General features: G+C 37.3%; 1 protein-coding gene across 3 annotated transcripts; it reads left to right on the top strand.

The window, feature by feature from the left end:
* Positions 1–438: 438 nt before the first annotated feature.
* On the top strand, positions 439–14,304 carry LOC110172395 (tumor necrosis factor receptor superfamily member 10B-like). Of its 3 annotated transcripts, none has more exons than XR_008633217.1 (10): positions 439–625; positions 2,909–3,056; positions 3,358–3,486; positions 4,561–4,672; positions 6,092–6,183; positions 8,224–8,328; positions 11,057–11,088; positions 11,262–11,486; positions 11,639–12,237; positions 12,357–12,469. XR_008633217.1 is itself a non-coding variant. In XM_055161444.1 (10 exons), exons 1-10 carry the CDS (start codon positions 599–601, stop codon positions 12,641–12,643), a joined length of 1,194 nt encoding a protein of 397 aa, XP_055017419.1. In that variant the 5' UTR covers positions 439–598; the 3' UTR covers positions 12,644–14,304. The 3 variants fall into 3 exon arrangements, 2 of the variants coding, with proteins under 2 accessions (XP_055017419.1, XP_055017420.1); XM_055161444.1 differs by having other exon boundaries at positions 12,201–12,237; positions 12,357–14,304; XM_055161445.1 differs by having other exon boundaries at positions 11,262–11,315; positions 12,201–12,237; positions 12,357–14,304.
* The last annotated feature ends 5,962 nt before the right edge of the window (positions 14,305–20,266 follow it).

Below are 20,266 nucleotides of genomic sequence, written 5' to 3' on the forward strand. Positions count from 1 at the left end.
AACATTTCTACATTTCTTCTATAAAACTGGGACAAATCACTTTGGGTTTTGGTTAAATCTGTTGGGACAGGGGACATAGGGCTCGAAACTGGGAGTGTCTCGGGCAAATAGGGATTACTCTAGTAATGCATCTTTAATTCTCTTTCTTTTAAGATAACTTTATACCAAAATACCTAGTCTATACTTCCCCTTTTCAAACTTTAAAACCCTACAAATGTCTAATTAAATTCCAGAAGTGTTGGCCCATGCGGTGTGATGAGCAACTTTGTACGAAAATACGTACAGTTCTCCTTTTAAAACTTTAAACCCCTACAAGTGTCTAATTAAATTGCAGCAGCGTTGGGCCGTGTCATGTGACGGGTGCTGCCTTCTACTGTTGGGTAGGCGGTGACATGTGTCTGGACTTGCCTCTTCAACTCAACTCAACTCAAACGTCACTCCACTTCGCTTCGCGCGTCATACACAAGCCGGGTGCCTTGCCTACAACAACCTGCGTTTAACCAAAGAGACCACGACCTACAAACTTAACAGTACTATAACTTCTGTGGCATTAACTGTATGGATCATTGAATATCATTGGATATCCAAAGTTGGAAAGATGGCGCGCTGGCAAAGTAGATTTTTGGTAAGTAACTTTTTACGCGTTCGTGTTTGATTGGTGTAATAAGTTAAACGTGATTTCTTTTCGAGTTGGTTTGCGTTTTTGTTTTGTCTTCTGTCACCGAAGTCACAAATAATCACAAAAAAGTAGTTAAAATTCTCCAAACCTTACGATCTTAAATTAAGAGTTGTCCGTAAATTGCACCTTTTTTTTTTTTATCGTTGCCCATCCCCCTGCTCCTCGGTGAAATATTTAAAAGTATTTCTGAAATAAATAACACATAATCAATAGAAATGTTTTTTTTTTTTTAGTTGAACTAATTGTTGTGCCAATTTCCCCGAAGTTTCCAGGAATGTCGCGTTTCTTTGCTAATTTACTCCTTTTCGCCGCGTGTTTTTTAAAGCCCAGGTGCGAAATTCCGCTAAAAAGTAACAACTCGACTCAATATGGCAGTCTTTAAACTAAAAGCATGCCTTTTATTTGCCTCATTTAAGCACAAATAGCCCCTTAACTTCTAAAAAAAATATTAGCACACGCGTGAAACGGGGATGATTTGAAAGTTGGCCATGCGTAATGATAGTTCAGGAGGGTTCTTTATCATTTGGATTATCAAAGTTATAGGATTAGCACGTTTTTACTTATTTAAATTATGTTTTTACCTCATAATATAGCCTCTTATGAACTGAATTGTGTTTCAAGAGAAAGCCTGCGTTGTTATTTTAATTATAGCCCCATAAGCCAATAAAAATATAAAATTATCCTAATATTTAGAAGAATACTGCTGTTTTTTCTACCATATATTAATTTGTTAAACCGTAGTATTCAATTGGTAAAAGAAATTATGAATGAGTTACTCTTTAAAATCTTGAGTACTTGAGTAGTTACTTTTTCACTCTTCCTGGTGTAATTTCTTTGACCACTATTTTGTACTTCTACTTATGTAATGTTATTTTGAAGTAACGTTACTCTTCCCACCTCTGCAAAAAAACACTTAGAAGATACGAATCTCTGAATATATCTGGTCTAGGCCTGGGTGTGAGTTTGCATAATGTTGTTGGCTCAAAACAACAACAAAAAAAGTATTATAGATGAATCCTTTTTATGTTTTAAATTTGTGACTCATTTAATTCAGGAGCTTGGATTAAATTGCATATTCAGATCTAGAAGTTTATCCAAGGAACACAAAAGAAGTTTGGCCATGTCTTTGGTCACCTGTGGAGGACTTTTTTCTAATCTGCACTTAAAAAGGATTAAACTGTCACTTAAGCTTGATTAAGTACAGGCAGAATAAATGGTAGCTCAAAACAAACAAACAAACAAACAAACAAAAAACAAACTAACAAAAATGTAGGCTTCTTAATATTGAGAGTGTTGCATACCTGAGTGATTTGATATAAAAATAAATTCCTTGTTTACAGTTTGTGTCCACTCTAATCAAGAATACATGGCTACATGATGCTACAAGATACAAGTTTTATTTTGTAGCAAATGAAACTAAACTAAAAGTTTTGTTGTTCTTCAACACTTACTCCTAACCCTTCATGGTTGATAGTGTGTCCTACAAAGCCTAACTATCTCTGCTATTAAAAGTAATTTCCACTTTGTCAAAGTAAAATTTTGAACCGTGTTTTTCAATAGCATGTATTTGTAGGATAGATTAAAAAAAGGAGGGGAAAAAAGAGTGGTTTGTCATAAACTTAAAAGACACAGGCAAATGTGACATCATCATCATCATCTCAGACTATAATAAATCTTTATGATCGATTCCTCATGAAGTCATACCTGATTACTGCAGTGCCTTCAGGTCAGGTGCTGTAACATTATCAGTGTTTTGAAACCCTGAGCTCTGTGATGAAGGAGGTTTTATTATGTCTCGGTCAAGTGGAGGTCAAACTGATATGAAAAATATGTGTAGACTGTGTTAACATTTGATAAACCAGGTGTAAACTGGGGCGAAATTAGTTTAAACCCAGATTAAATTCAACAAAGGAAAGAACAAAAGCAGGATTAAAGTGCGCTACACTAGGCCAAGGATGTGCGGACCCTCACCCTGACCAGGTCCAGAGTTTGGCTGGACTGAAGCAAAACGAATAGAGCTGCTGTAGGACAAAATACGTATCAACTCTGGAATAAGTCAGACTTAAACAAGCCAAACCAGATCCAAGACTGAAGTGGGACGGTTCTTGAAAACATGAATATTTAAATGGTCATGTTTATGCCATGTGGGATTTGAACCGCAGACCTTTGGATCAGAGAATGAGCACTCAACAATTGTCCAAATGTAATGATATTTTGTCATGTTCCCAGTTGTGTGTGGCGTGGTGCTGTTACCAGACCTGGGCCTACCCTGGACCTGGTCTGAACCCTGGACTGAACCGGACTCGACGGGCTGTTCACTGTAACACAGATCTGGAGTATCTCCATGGAGACCTCTGCTGCAGGAACTGTCCAGCCGGTATGTTCACGGGAGTTACTGACACTGACTAGAGTTGTTCTTTTGTTTCATTTGAATGAAGATTACACACAAAAAGTTGAGATTTTAGCCATTTATTAAAGACGCTGTACCTGATTTGTCTTTATAAACATGAAAATAAGAGCTACTTTATTTTAAACAGTTTGCAGAGGTCCAAAGTTATTCCTCACTTACCTTCTGCATGATGAGTTTGTAAACACTGAGGCATTTTGCAGAGCAGGTACAGTTTTTTCGAGAAGTGTTCATGGTGTGAGTGTTTACATGTCTGTGATGTTGTTGTCAGGGACTTATCTGAAGACTCCATGCTCCAGCTCAGGGGGACACAGTGAGTGTGAGGAGTGTGGCCCGGGCACATACACTGAGCTGGGACATGGGCTGAAGAAGTGTCTGAGCTGCTCCCTCTGTCGCCCAGGTAACTCTGCTCCAAGTGCTCTGAAAATTGCAATTTAGTTTTGTTACGCTAAATCAGCAGTCTACTCTCACAGGCCACGCAAGTGTTAGAAAGTCGGCATTTTGGTGTAGGAAGATGATTTACTGGACAATGTTGACCCAAAGCACCTTGTAACATTTTTCAGAGCTGTTTTGTAATTACTTTGAATGATGAATCACAAAACACATTTAGATATTTTTTCACCATATGCCATTTGTGTTTAAAGGAAATAAGTAATATTTTCAGTCTCTTCGCTGGTTTTGGTTGAAATCTGGTATCAGCAGAGACTTAAAATCATAGTATCAACATCGATATCGGTTTCAGAAAAGAAAAAGTCAGATTGGTACTCTCCTAAAGCAGGTCTGTGGAAAGAATCCTCAGACACTGTGGTGGTCTGGAGTGGTTTTCAGGACATAAGACTTGTTAGTTATCACAAAAACCCTGGAGAAACCACATTGCTTTGGTCAAAAATGCACCACATTACACCGTAGCTGGTAACAATCTGCAAGTAAACTGCTCAAAGTATGTGCCGAACAAGACCTGCAGTTCTCCCCACGAGCTATGATGGTTATTCACTTTTCCTCTTTGTTAAAATGAAGAATGATATTAAATGAAATATTGATAAGCAGTAGTTAGTAGGGGTGTGCAAAAATATTGAAATATTTGCTTAAGGAGTATTTTTTTGGTATATTTTACTAAATAACTTTGTTACAACTATAGTTCTGCTGCTTGTTCAGAGGAAGAAAACTTCACTTTCACTGTTTTTAGGATTAAAATGTTTGTGTTTCGAGTGGTTTAACAAAGACTTTTAGTATCACAGCCTGATTTAGATATTACTTTTTACTGAACTGTATCAAATCGATTTGAAAATATATCGTATTGTCCCGAAAGTGCACTGTAAGGAGATATGTGTTGTATCGTGGCCTATGTATCGAGGTATGTATCGTCTAGGAAACTTCTGAATGATACCCAGCGTTAGTAGGCAGTGTTCCAAATACAAGCGAGTCAATGAGGGCATAAGACGCGTGTGTGAGATGTTTTCTTGTCTTTTCTCAGATCAGGAGGTTGTGCATCAGTGTATCTCCACTCACAACACGGAGTGCCAGTGTAAACCAGGAGGATTCTGTGCTCCGGACCAGGCCTGTGAGATCTGCAAGAGATGTGCACGGTCAGGACACCCTTTTTTTTAAATAACCTTTGTTCAGAAATTCCATATACTGTCATCACTTGTTATTCAATTAAGGTGTTTATTGCTCAAAAATACCTTCAAAACATGCATTCTTACTGTGAGCAGGTAAAGACAAGCACCAGAAAGGTTCCATAGTGCACCTTTAAGGCTACGTTTATATAATGATGGTCTCAACAGAAGAGGCAAAAGTAGCGTCACGTCTTCACTTTTTATTGTGCGTTTAGACAAGCCTTTCGGGAGGAAATCTGCGTGCATACGGTGACTCAAAAGTGTGTGGAATTCGATTGGGTATGCAGGCCTGGCGTGACGTAAACACGTACGCGACTTGAGCAGATCTGACCAGAGTTTTGCGTCTTTGGCAGTGTAGACGGAAACGCTACAGTGGAGTGTATTCAACTTTTCCACTCTGGAGGGTGGTTTCATATTTTTGCGTTTTTAAGCCCCAAAAACACGTCCCCGTCTAAACGAAAGACACTTCCGATAAAATATTTTGGCGTTTTGCCCAAAATGTACTTTGAAATCATCTGTGCTTTTTCTGCCCCATTAGAAATACATTTTCATTAAATTTTTGATTACGTAAACTGGACGCATAATAGAGGAACAGAATATGTAAGATTTCTAAATCAAAGTTAAAAGGATGTACTTATTATGACAGAAAGATGTCAACGATTTTCTTAATCTTGGAATAAAACTCCAAATCTCTGGCCTATATTATGCAATGTTTCTTCCTCAAAAAAACAAGACCGGTGTTGGGTTTGGTTTCATTCACACATGTTTAACACACAAACCCAGCAGAGTTAGGCCCTGTTCCACCTTGTGATGTCATGTGGTAATACAGCAAGCGCTCCACTGTTTTTAACCTCTACACACCTTCACTAGAATCATTTGGATCATTTCAGTTCTGGATCTGACAATCTCTGCTTTCAAAAAAAGGTTAAAGTAGGTGTTTCATGACATCACAAGGTGGCACTGAGCATTTTCAGCTTTGGACATATAGACAGAGTAATAATAAAGATTACTGAAACATGTGAATGAAACAAAACACAAGTTCAGGTCTGTTTTTGGGGAGGTAACAGCATTATAACAAGACTTAAAGCTCACAAGAATCCATTTTGTGTACTATAGGACCTTTCACCTTTGTTGTTGTGCTGCTCTAATAACCTTTTAAGGAAAGTTGTGCTTGCATTTATCCAGATATGGAATTGTGTCACAACATTACATCATATGTTACCTCTCATAACAAACCTGAAATACAGGCTTATAGTTGTGCCATTGTTACAAGCTTCACTGGTTCAGGGAGTCCCATCATGTGATTTTGTTTTAATTACGAAAGAAGGAAGTATAGCGGAGAACATTTGTAGTCTAATCTGAGTTGTTTTGTGTCTCTGTTCCAAGCAGATGTGGAGAAGATGAGATTGTTGTGAGAAACTGCACTCCCACCAGTAACACGGAATGCAAAAAGAAACCCCCAGACCCCGAGCAAGCATCAGGTATGAGTTTGGGAGTGTACAAAAATAAATATAAAAAAATAACCTTAATTAAACTTTAAATGTTAAACACACAAATCCTAAATAATTAGGCTGAGTTCTTCTCTTGTGATGCTTTGTGGTAATATAGAGTAAAATATAGAATAACTTAAACTACTGGTTCATGACATCACAAGGTGGAACTGAGTATTTTGAGCTTTGGACATGTAGACAAACTAATAACGCAGGGTTTCTCAAATGTGCTTTGTGTTCTCCATGCAAAACTCTATTTTTTTATTTTTATTTTTTTTTGAATGAGGTAATCATTCTAACATGGCTGAGCTCACAAGAGTCAGTTTTGCGTAATAAAAAAAACACCTTTTAATACTCAAGCACTCACACACCCAAACAGATGGCAAAGTGGGTAAAACGTCTTGCCCAAGAGAGACTGCAACTTACTGAAATCTGTGACTCCAGATTCTACGTTATTTAAAATGTCCCTGGACAAAGTTGCAAAAGACCACACACGACTTTGAAATTGTGTTGTTTTATTTTTAGATTTTTGCTTTAGTTCCAGTTTTTATTTATTTATTTTTTATATATAATTTTGTAATTTTGAGGGAATAAATACCCAGCACATTAATAACCAAACAGACTAAACTTGTTTAACGCACTTACACATGCACACATACAGTACATTATACAAGCATATACATACACATACATTTTGACATTGTCCAACACTATATTATTCTGTTTTACTGTGCTTGTCCAAATGGGGTTTTGCCACAGTCCATGGGCTGAAAGTGTATTTGTTATTTGTGTCCAACAGCTGAGCAGCTGCTCCATAGAAATAAATCCAAAAGTATTTGTACCAATTGTCTTTTTGTTCATGTTCCTCATAATAATAATATGTTTAGCTGAATAAAAAACAAGTGATAATATGTGGTCAAAGTTTTGGGATGAAAAGTCTTGAGTTTTTATTCCATACAGGCACAGCAATGGGCATTGAGAGATCTGTACATAAAACATACAAGACAGTTTATCATTTACCATATTTTCCGCATCATAGGTCGCGCTCTTAAGCCTCCAACCCCATCAAAAAACGACTGCACCCCACAATCCAGAGCACCCTATACACGAATCCACTCGGGAGTCCCAGCACGACCTCAGTAAACTACAAAGCCGCAGCGCACGCAAACACACATGGAGCAGACAGCGACCGCACGGCAAAAAACACCCACAGACACACTCATCACTCCACGCCGACGAGGAACAGAAAAGAGGAACGAACCGAAAAAGCGAGTGCAATGTGCCACTTCTAGACACAACTGAACAACTGAGTCACTGCGAACACGCCGACAATCCGTTGGTCCCAGACACACCCTCCCTACACGCCACAACTGAACAAAGCCCAGAGTCACCGTGAACGAACAAACAAACAAAACCACTCACCCATCACACTGTTGGGTTTCATTTAATGTCCGGTGTGGTTTATTTGTGAAAAAAGTTTGGAAATAGACCATTTAATGACAGTGCTCCTTATAATCCAGAGTGACTAATAGTGCGCAAAATACAGTACAGCAGACATGTCAAACTCAGGGCCGGGGGCCAAATTTGGCCATAGATCATATCAAAATTGTATTAGAGCTGGTTCGCCACCTACAGTTAGACTATAGAGACATTATTTATTTAAAATGTTGTTATTTATTTTATATTATGCTTGTTCTAGATTCCAGTTTTTATGACCAGATTAAAGTTCGTGAAGTGACGTTAGCAAATAAAAATAGGACGGACATTGGACTGAGACGACGACGGCTGCGCGTTCAGCCTCTTGGATTGTCATGATTACTAGTGTTTGTTTTTAGTGTTATTCATTTTACGTGTTGTTATTATGTTAACATTTCAAACTTGATTTTGACGTAAAATTTGATCTAATCAGATGTTGAGCGAGAACCACGAGGAAATAACTGCCTGGAATTGGATCTAAGCCAACCCACATGTAGCTTCTCCGTTTCTGTAAACATGTGTTGACTTTTTTTTTTTTTTTCCTTTTCCAAACAGACCCGAGAGCTTTGTATATATTCTTTGGCCTGGGTTTTCCTCTCTGCCTAATTTTTGTTGTTCTGCTGGTCGTCTGTGCTCTTCGAAGAAAGCAGAAGACATCAGGTACATTTACAGACTTTTACATACTTCTTATTGTAGCCTGGTCAACCAAACTAACCCTCGTATTATTCTACAAAACATGTTATTCTGGAAGATTTGGTTTACATGTGCATTGCTTTTCCCCATGGAGATGTTTCACAGTATGGCATTAAACCTTTCTATATTCACGGAGACCAAACCAGACCAAGCTGCAGGTCAGATCTGTGGAGAGGCGACCCCGCTCACAGTCAGAACGTCTGTTTTTCTAGGTATTTTTGCGATATAAATCCACGTGTAATTGAATAAATGTGAAGTAGAGCTGTTTAATGTCACACTGTGGAACATTTCAGGCAGAGCAATGACATATCTGTAGTAACAAGCAGGTGATGGACCAGAAAAGTTACACAATGCACCTTTAAATAAAAACATAAAGGTGCTGTGGGTTCACAATGGAACCAAGAACTTTAGACTGTAAATGAGTAACTTTTTGGCACCATCATGGCACCAGAGAAAATATACGTGCTAAGAAATGGCCACTGTAATAACCTTTAATAGATACTACTACTACTACTACCTACTGCTACTACTTACTTATATCTGCTACTACTTGCTACTTTCTACTGCTACTGCCTACTACTACCAACTCCTATTTACTACCTACTACCAATTACTACCTACTACTATTTAATACCAAATACTACAAACTTCTATTACCTACAACAACTAACTACTACTACTATTACTACTACTACTACTACTACTAAGGTTGACATAAAAAACACAGTAAATGGCCACTCTGAGAAATAAAGATACTTGTTCAAATGAGTCTAATTTTGATACTAGTTTTAAAATCGATTTATTCTCAGATTTTTAATATTTTTCCCTCATTTTCTAAACTTATCTAAACTGATAAACAGGTTTATAAGGTCCAAAGATCTCTCTAGAAAGAAGCACAATGATAACTGTACGCGTCATATCTGTGGAATGCAGCGGAGCCGTGTCATGTGGGTTTTAGGACTTGTTTGTTTGGCCACGGTCTAAAGTAAAGTAAAGTGTAAATGTTTTCCAATGCCTCTTAAAACATGACAATGGAAAACAAACTGAGCAGGATTGATGATTAGATTATGGAAAGAAAATGTCTTAGAAGTTGTAATTATACTATTGGAAAGTATGAGGCAAGACTAGTTACTGTACCTGATATTCTTGCCTCAGTACTGATTTAGACTTGGACTTAGACAAACTTTATTGATCCACAAGGGAAATTATTTGGACCCAGTAGCTCACATGTCACAATATATTATAATAAAGAGAAACAATAGAAATAGTAATAGTAAATTACAAGTAAGTAGCAAAAATAACAAGAGACGAGGGCTGAATGATTTTAAGAGAAAATTGAATTGAACTACTGCTGCTACTACTGCTACTACTACTGCTACTACTACTGCTACTACTGCTACTACTACTACTACTACTACTACTACTACTACTACTACTACTACTACTGCTTCTGCTATTATCTACAACTACTACCTACTAATAACTACTACTATCTACGGCTATTAACACCTCCTACTTCTAATACTACTACCTGCTACTTCTTACTGCTACTTTCTACTACCTACTCCTACTACTCTAACAGCTTAAACTAGTTCTGTTTTCACAATTTAACACAGTAAAAATCAGGTACAGTGAATTTAAGTTGTACTACAAAAATATTGGTTCATTTTTTTCACCACAGAATTTTAGTTATCATTTCTGTTATTGCTTCATCTTAAGTTTTTTATATAGCGCATTTAAAGCAACTTGAGATGACCAAAGTGCTTCCCATAAAAGTAAACAAAAACAGAAAAAAAACCAGATAAACATGTGAAAATGACAGTAAAACACAAGATATTTGGTCTGTATAGTATTAAATGCAAGGGAGAAGAGGTGAGTTTTCAGTCTAGTCTTAATTTCAGTTTGTAACAAAGTTTATCTGAAAACAAATGTCAGTTCTGTATAAATTTTTAAAGATTTAGCAGTTGTCTAGGCCTTTGACAAAAATTCTAAAAAGCTCGACTACCAAAGAAATTACCTTTTTATTGCTTATTACACAATACACAAAAGCACCTGCCTTGACTTTTCTCAAGAGGCTCCTCCTCAGCCAAATGAAAGTACAAAAACAACAGATCGATTCATGGGTAAAGATAGTCGGTCACACCTTAAGGATTCGTCACGGTTTAGTCTCGTTTGTTTTTCATGAGTAATTTCCTCTATAAATTTTTTTATCAGTCAATGAAATCATGGTTCACTAAAGACCAGAGGAATGCAGCGCCTTTGCTTTGATAATTAGAATCATGTTGTAGCTTGTGGACGCAGAGGTGGGGACCTTCTGATAAGTCATTCTGAAAATATGAGGCTGTCAAAGGAAGGACTGAATTGATTCTTAAATGAAAACAGGACTAATATGGAACAAAAATAGCATGGGTATTTAACTACCGAACTTTTAATTTACCTGAGGATGTGGGTTGTGTTTAGGGCTGCAACTTTTCTCTAATCGTGACTAGAGGACTATAAAACACATGTCAAACCACAAAAACATCTTATTTTCATCATTAATCCATTTTATTCTGTAATATTTTCTATCTTGAAGCTTTCTGTCATCATATTTCATCCTTTTGTATGGTTTAAAATGTATTGGGAGGAAAAAAAAAAACAGATCCTTGACTAGTTCATTACTAAAATAATCTTAGGTGTGTTCTGTGTGTTTCAGACTCTGGAAGCAGCTCAGCTGATCAGACAACGGTGAGTTTGTGTTAAGTATCACATTTTGGTCTGACTGAACCAAGAAAAACTACAGAAAAATAGAAGTATTAGCAAATTTTCTCTTCATCTTTTGTGAATTATTATAATGAACTCAAAACACATCTTCATAAATAATTGGACACAGTAAATTTTCAACGTCTTGTGTGTTTTAGGGTTGCAATGGCACGGAGGCGTCTCTGGGCCCGTCCCCTCGCTGCTGGAGCCTGGTGAGGTCTAAGCTCCCTGTGGTGGATCTGGAGGAGCAGAGAGGCCTTTGTGAAGCCCCTGCCTCTACCTCCAACTCCCAGGACAACCTGATCACCAGCCTGCCCCTGTACACCTGCTCTGCTCCTGCCCAGTCCAGCTGTGCTCCTGCCCTAACGCTTCCCTACACCAGGGTGAGGTGGCACTTCACCCATGCCTCTGTGCTGCTGCATGCTTCTGCTTTACACTGGCTGCTGAAGAGTGTTCCATTATGTTTTATTCAGCCTCATTGAACCACTTGTAAACATCTTAGTATTGTTATTTCATTTGTTTCAACTGTGGTTAGATGGGGCAGCTCGATTGGCCAATCTCACGGGAATCCATCTGGCCCTGCTCCCACTGTTGGAACTGGGCCCGAGGCCTCCAGTGGTTCAGAGACTGGACCAGTCCCAGAGAGGGCAGCATCGTAAATAACAAATAAACAAGAACAAAATGACGACACCAACAGACCTGCTTAAAGAGAGTGCATTTGGAGATAACAAAGATACCTGTGCTTTTCTCTCAAATGGATCTATCAAAGGTTTATTTGCTCGATGTGCTGAATGTGTAGAACGTCTCTCTGGCGATGGCCAATATATGACTATCGGATTAATCCATTATTTTAAAATTTTGCTTATTTGCAATTAATTGTATTTGTCCTCTTACAACGAAATGTGTCATTTACTAATTGGCTTTATGAAAACTTTAATAATAACTTAATCTTAAACAAATCTTCTCTACTCCAGTGCTATAACACATTAATCCTGCTTTGTTAAACAGTAGAAGAGCTGAACTTTTAACTTTTAATCCTTCCAGTGTTTTAGATTTTTTTTGTCCTGTTTAACTGAACGTTGTGCTTTGCCTTTTAGATTGAAGAACCACAGTTCAACATTGTTCCTGTGAATGGTATGTCAGTGCTTTTGTTTTGCCAGCACTAAATAAATGCTAATCTTACATTAAACCAGCCAGAGTGACCTGAGTGTTTCACTTTCATCCCAATATATTTCTCTTTTTTTCTTTTTCAGGACAAGTCTCTCTCAAGAGCTGCTTTGAATTCTTCGAGGAGCTGGACGTTCACTACCACAACCGCTTCTTCCGCCATCTTGGCCTTTCGGACAACGTCATCAAAAGCAAAGAGTCCCTCGTGTACGTGGACCGCGTGCACGACCTGCTCTACCTCTGGATGGAGAAACGCGGCAGAGAAGCCAGTTTACAAGACCTCCTGAAAGCTCTGATGGACCTGAACCAGAGGCGAACAGCGGAGATCATAGTGGAGCGCGCGGTCGGAGCTGGACACTTTGTCTATGAGTGACCACAATGAGCATATGGAGATTTTCATCAAGAGTCCACATATGCCATACTTTTCCGAAAAACAAAGGCATTATTGAGTTAACGTGCAGGTAGAGTGCTGTACGCATTGATGACTCTTCAGAGAAAGTTGGTCTACCTAAGATTGTGAAACTTAGTGAAGCAAAACCAAGGCTGAACAGGAGGAATTAGGTCCAAACCAGGTCTCCACTAAGATCGACTCTGGCTTATTTAGAATAAACAACTAGAAGGAATGTATTCACCAATGAAAGACTTAAACCTGAACCAGGACCAAACCAGGACTAAAAAGACTAAAAGAGAGAACAACAGACTGTTAACGTCACATATGAACAGTTCTTCAGAATAACTATAACATAAACAACAGAATAGAACAAGTTTACCAAACTCTCCATCTCACTCCAAATCACTAAATCCATTTAATTCTTCATCCTTGGTGTCACTTCTGTGCGACCTCCAGAGATAAACCGTAAATCCATGATGACTTCAGGAAAGTTGCACTGTGGACACGCCCGGTTACCGTGAAGCTGTGTTCTTTATCCCCACTTTCCGCCAGTCAATCACAAGTTTCTCGCTCACTTCAAACTTTTTCTGCTGCTCGAATACCTTTTTTGGCTGCATGTTTCACTACTTGCAGCAGGACAGAGGCTCTTTCTGCAGGAGACATGCACATTAGAGTGAAGTGACAGTGGTACAGGAGTAATAGTAGTACTAGATACTGACACACAAGACTAGAGCCTCTCGCTGCTGTCAGGGTGAACATTTTAATATATAAGTTGCAGGAAACACCCAAACCATTAAAAAAGTGCCACTTATAGTCTGAAAAATATGGTAATTGACATTTTGATATTTTTGAACATTTTAAACCCAGACCAAACCAAGCATAATTTGTGGGAGACACCTTCTGGTTTTGGCGATTGCAAATATGAGCTAAGTTCAAATGTAGACCTCTGCATTAACATGTACTGAATGTATTGTTTTCTGTTTACAGAGAGCATATGAAAATGTGTCAAACTGAATTTTTATATACGATTACTTGAAATTAATGTCATACTTTTGTGTTGTTTTTTTTTTTGTATTTTCACACTATGTATTTATACAAGTTTATTTATATGTGGATGTTTTTGTGTGTTTTGTACATATTTTTGTCATTTTTTGTGTTGATCAGGAATAAGAATTTTTTTTTTCTCTTACTACTGAATGTTCCTTAGTGGCATACTGCTTGGAAAACGAAAGTAATAGTTTCATGTGGTACAATACATTCAGTCATATTTTGAAATGATTGAAAAGTTGAGAGGAAATCAATTGTTTATTTCTTTACATTTTCAAACCAGGCATTCTAGCTTTTTTCCTTCCAGTGAAAATGCGTTCTGAGTAGGACATTTAAGTCTAACATCAACTAAAAACAAGTACCACATACAACTCTTAAAAAATGTAAACCAAATCTAGAGAAAGCCTCATGTGCCATACTTTTGAATCCGTTCTGTTGGAGTTACATTATTAACCGTGACTGTTTGCACTGGCAATGGTCATGGTTCAGTTACTTGAGAGTGAGAATATTTGAGTTTTTCTTAGGTACGCATGAGATCTGTATGTGAATTATGAATGTCAAACTTTAAAGACCATTAAAAAGAATGTTTATATATGGCTGCTGACTGTGACTGGGCTGGGGTCGGGTCAGCATTATAACAGAACTGTGTGACCCTGATGACACAGATTATATTCTTTGAAAACCGCCACACTTTCTTTACATACCAGATAAACTGCACACTCCTCACACTGAACAAAAAAAGAATCGATCATCTGTGCACTGTCATTTGAAAACTCCACATTCTCTGTCAACTTTTTGTACTTAATACAATATCAAAATACTTCAGTTATTGTTAATCAAAGGTCTCCCAATAATATTGTCACAATATATCCAATTACAAGTTCCTTTGCTTGAATGCATGGTTTTATAATAGTAAACAGCTAATGAATATCCACAACTACATATCCCATGATCCCATTTCTGTGCAGACAACATGAAGAAATGTTTTTTACTTGAATTCTGGGGACTGTGACAAATAATTCATATCAAAATCTTGTCATAGTATTTTAAAAGCAGAAACGTGATCTATCAATTTTATTAGTTTGCTCTTGTCACGTGGCACGGTGCAGTCCCTCCGGAGCCTGCTCCAGATGCCCTCCCAGGAGCCGAGAGCAGGAAGTCCTGTCCGAGTCCATATTGTTTACAAGAGCCGAAATGTGTCTAAACTGCACAAAAGAGCTGATTGGAGTGAAAAACATAAATACAGACGTCTTTCTTTAGTCAGACGGAGTTGGGGAAAATGCCTTTCTTGCGTCTCCATTGTCCCTGTATTTTGGAAGGAAAAGCATGAGTGTGACAGAAGGTCAGTAGAAGGCCGTTTTTCTCCTCATTGAGTAGCGCGGGACTCGCGGTGCCCAAAGAGCTATAATGCCCAAGCTCAGGAGGTAAGTGCCAAAAGTGCGCAGCGCCATCTTGTGGCCATATCCCAAAAGTGTTCTCCTCCAGAAGAGCGGGTTCCAGTCCCACAGTTGTACAATCACCAGCTCCACAACACTCACTGTAGACAGAGGGAAGGGAGAGACTAGAACATCTCACTTTGTGGATAGTGTAGCTGTGACCTTGAACTGCCCCTCGCCCTGCACAAGGTCAATGGCTTTTTGGTCACTAGTGTCAGCTACATTTTGATTTGTCTTTTAATTTACATAATGAAATGTACAAAACTCTGGATGGGAGATTGCTTTTTACACGTACATTTTAAAACATTTACAATATAATACAATCAAACTTGATGACATTCAGTGCACACATTGTCATTGCAGTTTTAAGATTCCAAATATAAATATTTGGAGACATCATCACAAAGTAATTGTATGTTCTTGTCAGAGATCTTTAGGAGTGACATAGAAGCAAAATATGACTGTAATTCAGATTTAAACAACAAAAGAGACAGATTTACTTTTATGTATGTGCTATTTAACCGTCATTATAATTGTATTGCAAAGTCTCAATTTATTGTTTGGACATTTGTTTATACCGTATAGTATTTTCTCTGTCCATCTTAATATTCAAGCAATTTATTCAATTGTTCCAGAAATGTTTTGCCCTGTCCCAGGAGAAAAAACAGATGTTTGATTGTTTCCTCCTCTTGAGAGCGAAAGACACATGGCTCCACCTCAACCAAACCAAACCTTTTTTTTTTTTTTTTTTTTTTTTGCAGCATTGCTGTTGGATAGTAGCCATTTATGATTTTAAACAGCATTTCTTTTACTTTGGGGGTATGGGCCATTTCATAAATTTGATACATTTATTGTTTTTTTTGCCATCACCATGATAAATGTTTGAATTTCTGTCAAAATTATTAAATCATTTACCTCTGAATATTTTTTAAAATTGTTTTATTATATTTTTTTTTATCATCTAAGGGAATTTGAGCCCATTTTCATTTAGGCAAGAAGATTATTTGTCCTTTTGAATAAAGCACAAATACAAAACTAAATAAATAGTTTTACATCAGTTTTAAATTTGTATATTAAATTTGGTTTCAAACTCTTTCAAATGAAGGAACTGACCTTGCATGTCTAATGAATCTGTGACCAAAATTAAAATTTTTTTGTACCATTTTTGAATGAATGTTTTCCTATTTGATGTAATTGCTCTATTGTTCCATAAGGTGGAGTCATGTGGCGTAAAGTTCTGGGTAAATACCATCTTCCAATAATGGAGAATCTGTTTGTGGTATTCAGTACTTTTCCACCTGATAGAAAGGTTCAGTTACCTTTAATAGACTTAAACACTATCTGCTTGTTATAAGGGATGATAATTGGAAATTATTTGTGGTACTTTGTTTGTGATGGTTTTGGTGGTGCAGTAAAACGCTCGGCTGCAAGGGCCAGTCTTCAGGTAACTGACAGCAATCAAATATTGACTGCACTCCAGGGGCCTGATCTTGCCCCCAGATCTTAGCACTTAGCACAAGTGTGGGGCGTGGAGCTCTAAACAGTCAGTGAGCCGTGCCAGGCAACTGTTGAGCTTTCTGAGGAAAGGAGAGTGTCTGGGTCAAAGGCACTTCTATAGCCAAAATGCTCAGACATGTCATTTCTGTCGAATGTGCCCAAATGGCTCCTTGTATTGGTGCCATGCTTGCCAACCATTTGACAAATTATTTGAATGAAAAATTCAGCGGCTTGGAAAAGGTGAACTCCCTGTCTGTGGCCACCATCTTGGATCCACGGTTTAAACAGGCTGCCTTTACTAATCAAAGCAATGCCCAGGCTGCTGTAGAAAGGCTGACACCAGAGTGTGCCAGTCCGGCAGAAGATGTACCACTGGAGACTGCAACAACATCTGCCAGTGCTGGTGAACAAAATGACAACTTGTGGGCTTTACTGGACAACTATGTAGAGTCTCAGCACCGCACCAGTGCATCTGCCAGCACTACAGTGGAGATCCAGAGGTGTGCATGTGCATTACTGTTGATGTTGATGTTGTTACTGTCAGTCATTGTCTTACTGTCTGTGTCATAGATATTTGAAAGAACAAATTCTGACAAGAGCAGAGGATTCCCTGAAATACTGAGTGGCACGAAAGACTTTATATCCTACGCAGTGAAAACTTGCATTCAAGTATCTGTGCATCCCAGCATCATCTGTTCCCTGTGAAAGGATATTTTCCAAAGCTGGGGAGCTGGTCAGCCAGAAGAGGAGCCGACTGAAGCTTGTGACAGTAGAAAAAATTATTATAAAATCCTGTGAAGACAAATATTTTGTCTGCTCCTGTGAATAATCTTTTCAAATCAACCATACAGGTCCCCAAATGACAAACCATTATCTTTAAAGATTTTCCTTAAAAACTCTTCACACACACAAACCCAGTGTTTTTGAATTCAAACACCAGGATCATTTGTAAAGTAGGAAGGGTCTCTAATCCTGTTAGGGACTTTTAAGTAAGTTTAAATCTTTAACGAAACCCTTAACCAACATTTAACACTTAATATAATTTGCATTTATTCTTTAGGTTAATCTGGGATGTGTTTTAGAGTATGGAGGAGAGCACCTGCATATTTTATTGTAATGACGATATTATCATTATTTGTTATGAATGAACAAGACAGTTGAATGACTACACAGACTTTTCTGAGCTTTTACTGCCCTTATAAGATTGAAACAGAGCCAGTGCTTGAGTCGTGCTCTTTAGAGGTTGCTATGGCTTCACTTGTCCACCAGATGTCACCGTCACTGAAGTCTTGAAACTTTGAAGCTTTTTCGGCACAGTTGTTTGGAAAGCCTCAGTAAAGCCTCACTTGCCCACCACTACTGATCTGAAACAAAGTCACAACACAAGTCTGACCTTCAGTAATTTTTTAAAACTTCAAATCCCAGATACAAACAAAAAGGCACCATACAAACATCACATCCAAACCTAGTAAGAAAAAATCTAATCACAGTTGTGAGGAAAAATAAAAACAAAAATACATTCATGAATGAACCATGGGGGCAAATTCTAAAGCCTGTAATCAAAGGAACAAATTGACATCATTCAAAAAAGATACTAGAAACCAGCTTCTCTTTTTTCAATCAGGTTCAATGAGTCAACAAAAATTCTTAGGTCATTACCAAAGTACGTTATATTTGGTTTTACCTTAAAACATCGACATTTGTGAATAAAAAATTTACCTAAGATTAATAAATTATTAATTCCAAATTCCTTCCTTTTAACTTCCCTTATTACACCAAATTTTATTTCTTTTATTGTTAGGGGGGCAAATTTAATTCCCCTGGACTGAAGCAATGAATGAAAATCAAACCAAAATTGTTGTACCAAACTACATGAAAAGAAAAGATGTTCCAAATCTTCTTCCCCTGTGTCGCAGAACACACATTTACCTGTTTCCAATTTGAATTTTTGTTTTAGGAATTCATTGGTTGGATAAATATTATTCAAAATTTTAAATTGTATCTGCTTTACTTTGGGGGAACTGGAAAGGAAAGATATTTAGTTCTAATTATTTTAATATCTTTCTTTTCAAAGTTCTTTTTAAGAATACAATCTCTTTTAACTGGCTTGGGAAAGGAAACGTTTAGTAAGGAACATCTCAAAAATGTGTTATTGCACTTTGAATCACAAAATTCAACCCCTTCAATGCAAAGTTGTCTCAGTCCAGGAGAATTACTAGAGTACAACATATCCTGCCGAGACATAGTTCTAACCTGTAAAGGGATAACTTTTATAAGACCAGTGTTGGGAAGGTGACTTTTAAAATGTATTCCCCTACAGATTACAGATTACATAACCCAAAATGTAGTTTGTAACATAATCCATTAAATTACTTAAAGTGAGTAACGTAATCTGAATACTTTGGATTATTTGATATTGTCATGCTTTTTAAAACTACATGAATGAACCAACCACATCCTGAAAATTCTTGTTTGTTTTCTTCAAATTGTCTGTTGAGCCCAAGTCTCCATGAACAGGATTTTGTTTTGCTGTAGAGAAGCAAAGACAAACATCTGAACAGAAGATGTTTGTCTGTTAAAAGAAAATAAAAAGCCTTGACTTTACTTAAACATATTAAAAATATTATTGATAGAGAAAAGATTTTTATATGAGATCACTGAAATTATGTCCACACTACTGTTAATGTCATATTGTTTAGTCCTGGTTTTAGTCCTAAATTAGTTCTGGTTTAGTACTGGTTTGGTCCTGGTTTTAGACTTGATTTAGGCATGGTTTAGTCCTGGTTTAATCCTGGTTTAGTCCTGGTTTTAGTCCTGGTTTAATCCTGGTTTTAGTCCTAATTTAGCCCTGATTTAGACCTGGTTTAGTCCTGGTTTAATCCTGGTTTATTCCTGCTTTTAGATCTTAATTAGTCCTGTTTAGATTTGGTTTAGTCCTGCTTTTTAGACCTGGTTTAGTCCTGGTTTAACCCAAAATGTAAAAATAGGAGAATACCGCCATGTAATCCATTTATTTCAACAAAGTAACTGTACAAACAAAGTAACCACTCACTGAAACAGTAACTGTAACTGAATACAGTTACTCATAATTTGTACTCTGATTACGTAATGCTGGTACATGTAATCTGTTACTCCCCAACACTGTATAAGACCTTTAGTCAAGTGTCAAGCATCAAAATAATTCCCCTGCCAAAGTGCAAAATTAATCTTGCTATTTATTCTACATCCTTTTTCTCTCCCTCTCTACCCGTGTTCGCCATCTAGTGGACAAATAAGGGTCATCAGCTGTTAGATTTTATATTTAGCTAACAAATTTACTATTGTCTATTTTATAATATTTAGAAACATTATAATCATACACTTTTTGTATTTATTGCTTTAATTTATTATTTACTCTCTTTTTTATTGTCTTAATTTGTCTGTGCAACACTTTGAAAACCCGTCATGTTAATAAATTGTGCTATATAAATAAAGTGGATTGGATCATAATCAGTAATAAAATGTATAGGATGTTAATATGTATGATATAGGTTTATTATTGCTTTCATTTCACTCAATTTGTTATCTCGCTCTTTAAAACTACATTTCCCATCAGCCTTTGCAATATCAATAAGGAAATGAGCCA

The sequence above is a fragment of the Boleophthalmus pectinirostris genome, unplaced genomic scaffold (assembly GCF_026225935.1).
Source record: "Boleophthalmus pectinirostris isolate CB_2022bp ecotype Guang Dong unplaced genomic scaffold, ASM2622593v1 HiC_scaffold_4, whole genome shotgun sequence".
Taxonomy (NCBI): domain Eukaryota; kingdom Metazoa; phylum Chordata; class Actinopteri; order Gobiiformes; family Gobiidae; genus Boleophthalmus; species Boleophthalmus pectinirostris.

Bases quoted from the DNA above. Each gene is read 5' to 3' on its own strand.
- LOC110172395 (XM_055161444.1), top strand. From the start codon at position 599: ATGGCGCGCTGGCAAAGTAGATTTTTG. The intron at 3,487-4,560 runs GTAACTCTGCTC...GTCTTTTCTCAG, and splicing joins CTGCTCCCTCTGTCGCCCAG to ATCAGGAGGTTGTGCATCAG. The intron at 12,238-12,356 runs GTATGTCAGTGC...TTTCTTTTTCAG, and splicing joins CAACATTGTTCCTGTGAATG to GACAAGTCTCTCTCAAGAGC.